This window comes from Rhincodon typus, unplaced genomic scaffold (genome assembly GCF_021869965.1).
Source record: "Rhincodon typus isolate 14 unplaced genomic scaffold, sRhiTyp1.1 hic_rhity00001193, whole genome shotgun sequence".
NCBI lineage: Eukaryota > Metazoa > Chordata > Chondrichthyes > Orectolobiformes > Rhincodontidae > Rhincodon > Rhincodon typus.
In genome coordinates, this window is record NW_025966831.1 from 11,125 (window position 1) to 22,271 (window position 11,147).

The window sequence follows — 11,147 nt, forward strand, 5'->3', positions numbered from 1 at the left end:
CTGAGATAACAAGGTGTAGAGCTGGATGAACACAGCAGGCCAAACAGCATCAGAGGAGCAGGAAGGCTGACGTTTCGGGCCTAGACCCTTCTTCAGAAAATCTGAAGAAGGGTCTAGGCCCAAAACATCAGCCTTCCTGCTCCTCTGATGCTGCTTGGCCTGCTGTGTTCATCCAGCTCTACACCTTGTTATCTCAGGTCACAATGGTCCTTATTTATGGCAGTATTTCCATATGCACACAGCAACAACTGATAATACCAGAACTGACATTGTTGCAAATAGGTAATTTGACTGTGTTATGTCCCCATTTGATTTTACAGGCTTTTTAGGTTGTGGCTCTTTCCTCGAGATCAAAGAAACACACTCAGTAGACAAAGCATTAATAGAGCTATTCCCAAAATCATGCCACCTAGCATCTTCCAGAATTGCTGCTTCAAATTCATGATCATTGCCTGCTTCAACTTCATAATCAGGTTCTTGATAAATATACCCACTTTGTTCCTTGACATCCTCATTGTATACTCCTGGATTAGCATCACATGTGCTCTGGGTCAATTCATTCGCACAAGAGTATGATGAACTTTCTCTCTTTGAATCATTTACTTCCAGATTTAACTTTTTATTTGATTTTGTCTCTGTAAACCAGTTTTCACATTTCTGGATTCCCATACATTCTAGTTTGCCTCCACACTTAGTAGTTTCTATTTGTGCATTTTCTTGCAAACCATCCATATCGCTGATCTGACCTGATGCCTGTGTGCCAATTAGCTGACATGCAGGAAGCAGTGGATCATTGTTCAATCGATTTGCATTTTGGGAGTTGTGTTCCACATGAGCACTTGGCTCACTGACATAGTCACCACTAATCAAAAGATGTCTATATGAGCAAACAGTACAAGAACTGCTTAATTGTTCACTGTTGGAAATTGAATCTGTGCTGTTGTTTGTTTGCACATTTTTCATGCATTCAACTTCAGAGTCAGCCCCATCATGGCCACTTTTTGCAATTTCAGTGTTATGTGTCTGAAAAGCCCTGCATTTGTATTCAATATTTTCGTTTTGATTTAATGTGTGCTTTTGATCAGAGTCTACGCCCTCACCTATTTTTTTCTGAGCATCAAAATTCAATTGTATATTCAATGGACTGTGAACATCATAAAAGCTTTGTTGCAGCTGATCATTCTGATAACCTTGTAATGCTCGAATCTTTTGTTCTTTAATTGAGTTTTTGTCATCGTAGTCACAAGAAACATTAGCTCCCTGACTACTACTATCACCCAAATTCAAAGAGTTGGCCTCTTTGGACATATCTCTTGGATTAAGGTTGGCATTTGGCATGGCTCTGTTTGCATTATTCTCGTTGCTTGAATTATCCACGGGGTTTTGACTGAGCTGTAAATCGACACTTGTTATTTCACAGCAACTTTCAGCCTGAGTTTCTGACTGCTTATTCTGAACATCACTCTGCAACACTCCTGGTTTACCAATGCTCTCAAAATCATTATCATTTAACTGAGGTCTGTGTGTGTGTACTTGTCTGCAGGTTGCAGAGTCATCTGCACAAGCTTGATTGTTTTTTATTTCTCTCCCAGCTTGATCAATATTGGCTGTGAATATTTCATTTATATTTCTTTTCTCACCAGTGCTACTCCGATCTGAATTTATGGTATGATTCCTTGGAGATTGGAAAGAATCACTGGACTTTGAATCATCAAAAGTACCCATCTTCACCTTTAAAAATGAAAAAAAAGTCAACTCATAAATCTCATTTCCATAATGCAATGCAAATTATGTCAAATAACTTACATTTAAGATATCAAAGCATCTAGTCGAAAAATACAGCGATGAATACCAACCCTTAATTCTAAACTTTCTAAATCAAGTTTTATTAACTTTGCTGTACAAATTATTTGGTGTTTCCAACTTAGTTTGTGTTTGTATATCACCAAAATAAATGTTAGTATTTTTTGTCACAGCATGGGAAAATGTAGCAAGAGTCAGTCATTGTTTTAAGATAATGGGCTAGATTTATCAGCATTACAATTGCATGGAAATTGAACTCGCATTTCCAACAACCACACATATACAATTAAAAGCAGAAATCTGAAACTTGTTGTACATAAGACACAGATAAGGCTGAATTCATTAGCAAAGGTGAGAACTTATTTATTTCTGTAAGACTTAAATTCCTGTCGAACTTCCTTTCTGAGACTGAAAAATAGCCTTTACAAATGTGGAGTCTCATAGCTTTGGATTTTAAATTATTGTTGGAGTTTTACTTTTACTTTTATTTCCTCTTTTGTCTCTCTCTCTTAATCCAATCTTTCTTGCCCTCATTATGTTGCTTTCTGTAATGACTTGGTCTTTGTTCCAGCCAGCATCCTGATTCAGAATCAATAGTTGTTGATCAAATCCTGATGTGCTCAAGAGAATACTCGGCTGTTTGAACATGTATCTGACCGCAACTTGCTGTTTAAATCCCCATAGCAAGCATGTGAGCAGGTGCAAAGTCCGACAAAATTGCTTGTACCATTCATACATTGTTCAGAGCAAAATCTGGCCCATTGCTTTTGATTGAATGTAGTGATTTTTTATGCTCACTTCACACAAGTTTTAGATTTTGAAAAGACAGTAAACATCTGTTACCAATAACAGGAATTGTCTTAATATCTTGAGGACCTTAAAAGCAAATGCAACATTTCTCAGGAAAAGAAATTGAACAAAGAAAAAAACTCTGACCAATTATAATCATTTAACTTAGAAAGTGAAATGGTGCAGATTTTTGACAGTACAGTCTTCCAAATTAATCAGAATTATGAACTATACAAAATTTTTTTTTATTGTAACCTCACAGAAAAGGTTTGCACACTTAAATCCTTCGGGTCACAGTAATACCAGCTATTGTGAAGGAAGAGCAGTCTGTCAGTACACAAAGAACCAGAGTTAATGAATGGAGGAAAGGAAAGGTGAGGCAACAAAATCAGAGGGGTTTCTCAAAAGGGATACATTTTTAAAGGTCACCAGCCAAATTTACAGCCTGATATCTTATTATTTAATGTGCTTCACGCGCAAGTGAGACACCAAATGGGAGTCCTGCAATGATCCTAGCTGATGGGTAACACTGGTCAAGTCAGATCCCATAAAGCAGCCTGGCTTGATAAGTTTTATTTTTCAGTTTGTTTATCATGGTGTTTAGTCACAGAACATATTGACACAGGACTATCAATGCTGTTCTAACTGAAGAGTACGAGTTAATTACATAGCAGAAAAAAAACTACACGCATATGTGACAATTTAAAAGGATCTTAATAGCAAAAAGATTCAACCTGTTTCCTAGCTTGGTCAGGGCAACAAATTCTAGACAACCACCAGCCTCTGGGTGAAAAGCCTTGCCCTCATGTCCCCTCTAATTCTTCTACCAATCACTTAAATCTGTACCCACTGTCAAGGAATACAGGTGTTCCTTGTCCACTCTATCCAAACCCCTTATTATTTTGCAGCTGACAGTCATCCTTTTCATTGACAGCTTCCCAGCCAATTCTATCATCATTTGCAAATTTCCAATCATGCTTTGCACATATAAATCCATATTGTAAGTCCTCATACACACCACAAACAGCAAAGGACCTAACACAGAACCCTGTGGAACATCACTTGCCATTTGCAAAAACACCCACGGCACGGTGGCTCAGTGGTTAGCACTGCTGCCTCACAGATCCCATGTTTGATTCCAACCTCGGGCGACAGCCTGTGTGGAGTTTGCACATTCTCCCCGTATCTGTGTCGGTGTCCTCTGGGTGCTCCGGTTTCCTCACACAGTCCAAAGATGTGCAGGTTAGGTGCACTGGTCATGCTAAATTGCCCACAGTGTTCAGGGATATGCAGCCTAAATGGATTAGCCATGGGAAATACACAGTTACAGGGATAGGGTAGAGGGATGACTCTGGGTGGGATACTCTTCAGAGGGGTGGTGTGACTCAATGGGCCAAATGGCCTGCTTCCACACTGTAGGGATTCTGTGATACTATGATCCATCAACGATTACCCTTTATTTCCTGTCACTCAGCCAATTGTGGATCCAAAACAAATACCAAAGAACTGCGGATGCTGCTCTAGTGACCTTTCTTCAGAAATTTTGGTCTACTTTCTCTCCACAGATGCTGCCAGACCTGCTGAGTTTTCACAGCTTTTTCAATTTTGGATCCATCTCACCACAAAGCACCCTCTGTGGGGCAGCTGCATCATGGCAAACTATGTATTTCCTTAACAAATAAAGAGAACAAAAAACAGTACAGCACAGGAACAGGCCCTTCAGCTCACCAAGGCCACGCCAACACATGATGCCCTTCTAAATGAAAAACCTTTTGCCTCTATGCAGTCTGTATCCTTCTATTCCCTAACATATATCTGTCAAGATGCCTCTTAAACATATCCCATGAGCTTTAACTTTTCTTAACAGTCTGCCATGTGGGACCTTGTCAAATGCCTTACTAAAATCCATGTCAGCAACATCCACTGCACTACCCTCCTCAATACTTTTTGCTACTTCCTCAAAAAATTCAATCATGTCAGTAAGACACACCCATCCCTTTTGAATATCACGCTAAACGTCCCTGATTAATCCATACCTCTGCAAGTAACAGTTAATCCAATATCTTATTATTGATTCCAGTCATTTTTACACCACTGAAGTCGGACTCAGCAAATTACTGTCAGAAAAATATACTAAAAACAAAGCGCCTTCTGTAGGGCAGTTGGATCAGGGAAAACAGTGTATTTCCTCAACAAACAAAGAACAATGAACGATATGACACAGGAACAGACCCTTTGACCCACTAAGACTCCACCAACACATGATGCCTTTCTAAACTAAAAACCGTTTGCCTCTTCGCTGTCTGTATCCCTCTATTCCCTGCCTACTCATATCCGTAAAGATGCCTCTGAAACATTGCTGTTGTTTCCATCTCCACCATCTCCTCTGGCAGCGCATTCCAGGCACTTACTGCCCTCTGTAAAAAAACCTCGGCTCTCACATTTCCTTTAAACTTACACCTTCTTACCTTAAACCTAGGTCCCCTATGAATTGATATTTCTACCCTGGGAAAAAGACGCCGACCATCCATTGTATGCTTGCTTCTTATAATTTTGTAACCTTCTATCGTCCTTTGACGTTCAACTGAAAACAAACTAAGTTTGTCCAATCTCTCCTCATAGTCAATACCCTCCAAACCAGGCAACTTCCTGGTAAACCATTTCTGTATCCTCTCCAAAGCCTCCACATCCTTCTGGTAGTATGGCGGTCAGAGCTGTACATAACATTCCAAATATGGCTGAACTAAAGTTCTTTACAGCTGCATTTTTATACTCTACGCCCCGACCGATGAAGGCAAGCACGCTATATGCCTTCTTGATCACCTTATCCAGTTATGTTGCCACTTTCAGGAAGTTGTCAACCTGTATGCCTATTTCCCTCTGTATGTCGATGCTATTAAGAGTTCTGCTATTTACTGTATGTTGCCCTCCTGCATTAGAGCTTCCAAAATGCATCACCTCACATTTGTCCGGATTAAACTCCACCTGCCATTCCTTCACCCAAGTCTCCAGCTTACCTATGTACTGCTGTATCCTCTGGCAATCCTTTGCATCATCCACAAACTTACTCATCAGGCCACCTACATTCTCCTCCAAGTCATTTATATTACACTACAAACAACAAGTATCCAGCAGTGATCCCTGTGGAACACCACTGGTCCCAGAACACCAGTCAGAAAAATATCCTTCCACAGCTGTTTTCTGTCTTCTATGACTAAGCCAGTTCTATATCCAACTTACCAGCTGACCGCAAATCCGATTTGACTTCGTCTTTTGTATCAGTCTGCTCTGAGGGATTTTGTCAAAGGCCTTGCTAAAGTCCGCATGGATAACATCTACTGTCCTGCCCTCATCATCCTTGCCACTTCCTCAAAAAACTCATTCAAGTTTGTGAGACATGACCTGCCCCGCAAAAAGCCATGATGCCTATTGCTAATAAGTCCATATTTTTCCAAATGTGAGTATACGCTTTCCCTAAGAATCTTCTCCAATAATTTCCCTCCCCCTGACATAAGGCTCACTGGACTGCTATTTCCTGGATTATACCTGATGCCACTCTTAAACAAAGGAACAACAATGTTGGTTGTTCTCCAGCTCTCTGGAACTTCTCCTATGACTAAAGATGATGCAAAGATTTTGTATAAGGCCCCAGAAATTCCCTCACATGCCTCCCTCAGCATACTGAAATAGATCCCATCAGGTCCTGGGAACTTGTCTATCTTAATACGTTTTAAAACACTCAACATCTCTTTTATATTGACATGCCCAGAATATCAACATACCCCTCCTCAGACTCACCATAAACATGTCCTTCTCCTTTGAATATCAACGCAAGGTATTCGTTAAGCACCTCATCAATTTCCTCTGGCTCTACTCATAAATCTTCTCCTTTGACCTCGAGAGGACGCACTCTCTCCCTAGCTACCCTCTTACTCCGTATATATATGATATATAAAAAGTACCTAGGAATTTTCCTAAATCCCATTTGCCTAAAGGATTTCATGGCACTTTTTAACCATGCTAATTCCTTGTTTGAGTTCTTTCCTGCTATCTTGGTATTCTTCAAGGGCTCTGTCTGTCCTCAACCTCCTAAATCTTACAGATGACTCCTTCTTCTTTTTGACTAAGCTCTCAATTTCTCTTGTCATCCAAGGTTCCTGTGAAAGTGAAGGATAAGATTGAGGAACGTGCTGATCCCAAACTCAACTGGCCTTTAAAAGATTCCTACATGCCAGATGTGGACTTGCCCTCGAACAGCTGCCCCCCCGTCTACATTCCCCAGTTCCTGCCTAATATTGTGGTATTTAGCCATCTCTGAATTTAGTACTTTCACCCAAGAATTACTCTTATTCTTATCTTTAACTCAGAGAAATATGGTCACTGTTGCCGAAATGCTTCTAAACTTCAATCGCCTTGCATGGCTCATTTTCATATACCATGTCTAGTATGGCCACTTCCTTAGTTGGACATATTAAATAAAAATCGAAAGTCTGCAGATGCTGTAAATCAGAAACAAAAACAGAAATTGCTGGAAAAGCTCAGCACATCTGACAGCATCTGTAAAGAGAAACCAATTCTGAGGAAGGGTCACGGAAACTTAGAAAACAGGTGCAGAAGTAGGCCATTCGGTCCTTTGAGCCTGTACCACCATTAAATATGGTCATGGCTGATCATGCAATCTCAGTATTCTATTCCTGCCCTCTCCCATCTCCCTTGATGCCTTTAGTTGCAATGGTCATGACTGGCTCCCTCTTGAATATATTGAATGAAATGGCCCCAACAGCTTCCTGTGGGAAAGAATTCTACAGATTCACAACTCGGAGTGAAGAAATTCTTCCTCATCTCAGTCCTGAATGGCTTACCCAATATTCTTAGACTGTGACCCCTTGTTCTGGAGTTCCCTAACATCGGGAACATTCTTCCTGCAAACAGCCTGTCCAGTCCCATCAGGATTTTATATGTTTCTATGATATCCCCTCTCATTCTTCTAAATTCCAGCAAATACGAGCTCCATCAAGCCAGTCATTCTTCATATGTCAGTCATGCCATCCCAGGAATTAGTCTGGTGATCCTTTGCTGGACTCCCTCAATAGCAAGAATGTCCTTCCTCAGACTAGGAGACCAAAACTGCACAGAATACTCAAGGTGTGGCCTCATCAAAGCCCTGGATAACTGCAGCATGGCATCCCTACTCTGATACTCAAGGCAAGCATGCCATTAGCTCTCCTCACTGCCTGCTGCACTTGCATGTCAACCTTCAGTGACTGTTCCACCATGTCACCCAGGTCTCGTTGCACCTCACCTTTTCCTAAACTGCCACCATTTGGATAATAATCTGCCTCCTGTTTTTGTGATCAAAGTGGATAACCTCACGATTACCCACATTATATTGCATTTGCCAAGTATTAGCCCACTCAGCCAGTCTGTCCAAGTCACCCTGGAGCCTCTTATCACCCTCCTCTCAGCACACACTGCCACCCAGCTTAGTGTCACCTGTAAAGTTGGAGATATGGCTTTAATTCCTTTGTCCAAATCATTAATGTGAACAGCTGGGGTCGCAACACAGAACCCTGTGGTACCCCACTCGTCACTGCCTGTCATTCTGAAAAGGACCGATTTATTCCAACTTTCTGCTTCCTGTCTGTCAACCAATTCTCCATCCATCTCAATACATTACCTCTGATAACATGAGCTATAATTTTTCCTTACTAGTCTCTTGTGTGGAACCTTGTCAAGAGCCTTTTGAAAGTCCAGGTACACAACTGCAACTGATTCACCCTTGTCCACTCAACTGGTCACATCCTCAAAAAATTCCAGAAGATTTGTCAAACATGATTTCCCTTTAGTGAATCCATGCTGATTAGGATTGATTCTGTCACTGCTTTCCAAATGCTCAGTTATTATATTCTTAACTTTGGATTGACTCCAGCATCTTCCCCACCACCGAAGTCAGGCTAACCATCCTATAATTCCCCGTTTTCTCTCTCCCTCCATTTTTTAAAAAGTGGGGTTACATGAACTACCCTTCAGTCCATTGGAACTCTTCCAAAATCTACAGAATGCTGGGAAATGATCACCAATGCATCTGCTATTTTGAGAGCCGCTTCCTTAAGTGCTCTGGGATTCAGAGCATCAGGCCCTGGGGACTTATTGAGTTTTAATCCCGTCAGTTTCCCCAGCACCATTTCCGGACTAATAAAGATTTTTTTCAGTTCCTCCTTCAAGCTTGCCCTTCTGTCCCCGAGCATTTCCAGAAGATTATTTGCGTGCTCCTTAGTGAAGACAGATCCAAAGTATTTGTTCAACTGGTCTATCATCTCTTTGTTGTCCATTATGAATTCACCTGATTCTAACTGCAAGGGACATATATTTGTCTTCACCAGTCTTTTTCTCTTCACATATCTATAGAAACTTTTGCAGTCAGTTTTTATGTTTTCCAAAAGCTTACTTTCATATTCTATTTTCCCTTTCGAATTAAACCCTTTGTCCTCCTCTGCTGAATTTTAAATTTCTCCCAGTCCTTGGGTTTGCTGCTTTTTCTAGCCAATTTATATGCCTCCTCTTTAGCTTTAACATTGTTCCTGATCTCCCTTGTTAGCCATGGTTGCGCCACCTTTCCTGTGTTACTCTTATGCCAGCTGGCATGTACAATTGTTGAAGTTCATCCATGTGTTCTTTAAGTGTCTGTCACTCGACCCGAAACATTAACTCTGATTTTTCTCCACAGATGCTGCCAGACCTGCTAAGCTTTTCAGCAATTTCTGTTTTGTTTCTGGATTATTTACATATTGTTTCAAAAAACTGTCCTGGACACACCTAGCAAATTCTAGCCCCCCGCCGACCAAAATCCACGTCGCTGGTACTAAGCAAGTCCCAATCAATATAGGAGAAGTTAAAATCACTCACTATATCAACCCTGTTGTTTTTACATTTTCCATAATCTGTCCATATACAATACTAAATTTAATCTGGATTTACAATTCATTTACCACAAGTGCTTTTTTTCGTATTCTCCAGTCTGTCATTTTGCTAGACAGTTGTTGATTTTTTTTGACAAGAGTAACTTACCAGAATACTATAGATGCCAGAAATCTGAAATAAGAGTAGAAATTGATAGAAATGCTCAGCAGGGCTGTGGAGGAAAGAGTTTACCTTTCATTTCAATGACCATGCATCAAAACTAAGAAAAATAAGAGATTGTTTGGACCAATGGAGGAGGGGCAAGGTCAAAGCAAGGTCTCCAGCAGGACTAAGGGCAGAAGAAATTAATCCTCAAATTAATCCTCCAGGGCCAGAAGGAATGGTGTTGGGGCAAGAAACAAAAGATGAGCCTAGAGCAGGAGTGCAGCTGACTGAAAGCAAAAATAAGAGGAAAACTTACATGCAAAGAAAGGATAGCAAACAGGACAGTTTACAGTCAGAAATTGTTGCATTCAATACCGAGTCATGAAAGCTGTAAATAACCTATGCACAAACAGATGATCTAGGAGCAGAAGTCAGCCATTCAGCTCTTGAGCCTGCTGTGCCAATTCAGTAAGATCATGGCCGATCTGTTTGTTTTATATTATCTACCCTATTAACCTTTGGTTCCCTCATCAAACAAGAATCTGTCTTAAAAATATTCAATGACCTTGCCTTGACTGCTCTTTCAGGCAGAGATTTCCAAAGTTGCAAAACCCTCAGAGAATGTTTTTTGTCACTCACTTCAGTCCTAAAAGGGAAATCTTGAAACAGTACTACCTACTGCTCAACTCGCCCACAAGAGTAAGCATTTTTCCACATCCATCTTGTCAAGGATCTTATCCGTTTCAATCAAGTTACCTCTTACTCTTCTCAACTCCAGTGGAAATAAGTCCAGCCTCTCTGGCCTATCCTGTTAAGAGGACTTGTTGATTCTGGACATCAGTTTCATAAATGTCCTCTGAACTGACCCTAAAGCATTTAAGACCAAGTCACCATTATCTTACCAGACCATAGAGTTGCTCTCTCATGAGAGAGAGAGAGAGAGATGAACGATGGTGGTTTAACCCGAGGGTCACCACACCTCAGAAGAGGGGAGAGGTTGAGAAAGAGAGTTCTTCATGATTACCCAGCTGGTGCGGGAACCACAATTCTTCTTCAATAAGGAAATTAAAATTACATGCATTCTAAGCAAGAAAAAGGAACAAACGTTAAAAACTAAAGAGCATACCAATCCACTTAAGAATTATATATCCCTTCTACTTAAGTCCATGGAGATCTGAATGACAGCACTGATAGTGGAGTTTCATATTATATCAGTAAAGAATTGCAGAATAAATTGCCACGTTACCTGTACAGGCAGTTTGTCATCTTTGTTTTCTTCTCTATCCATTGACTTTCCCGTTTCTTGAATTGGTATTTTGAATTCTAAGGAATGATGCTGAGAGGTGAAAGTAGAGGAAGTCGAAGACACAGAAGATGGTGATGTAGTTGAGGTTGTTGAAGAGACAGCAGGTACAGAAGCAGATACTACATGCGCACTGGCCAAGGGCTGCGTTACGGGGGCACCGGCCGAGGGCTGCGTTACGGGGGCA

The 11,147-nt window shown here is 40.9% G+C and overlaps 2 protein-coding genes across 3 annotated transcripts in view; both read right to left on the reverse strand.

The window, feature by feature from the left end:
- Window positions 1–11,147, reverse strand: part of LOC109923718 (flocculation protein FLO11-like) — a 26,067-nt gene that overhangs the window by 11,111 nt on the left and 3,809 nt on the right. The gene's annotated exons all lie outside the window — the stretch shown is intronic.
- On the reverse strand, window positions 164–11,139 carry LOC125481199. Its single transcript, XM_048592431.1, has 2 exons — window positions 10,904–11,139; window positions 164–1,731 (listed from the first exon to the last, which is right to left on the reverse strand). Exons 1-2 carry the CDS (start codon window positions 10,943–10,945, stop codon window positions 211–213), a joined length of 1,563 nt encoding a protein of 520 aa, XP_048448388.1. The 5' UTR covers window positions 10,946–11,139; the 3' UTR covers window positions 164–210.

Coding starts and splice junctions, on each gene's coding strand:
- LOC125481199 (XM_048592431.1), bottom strand. CDS start 10,945: ATGGATAGAGAAGAAAACAAAGATGACAAACTGCCTGTACAG. Junction 1,732..10,903: donor ATGACAAACTGCCTGTACAG/GTAACGTGGCAA, acceptor TCATTTTTAAAG/GTGAAGATGGGTACTTTTGA.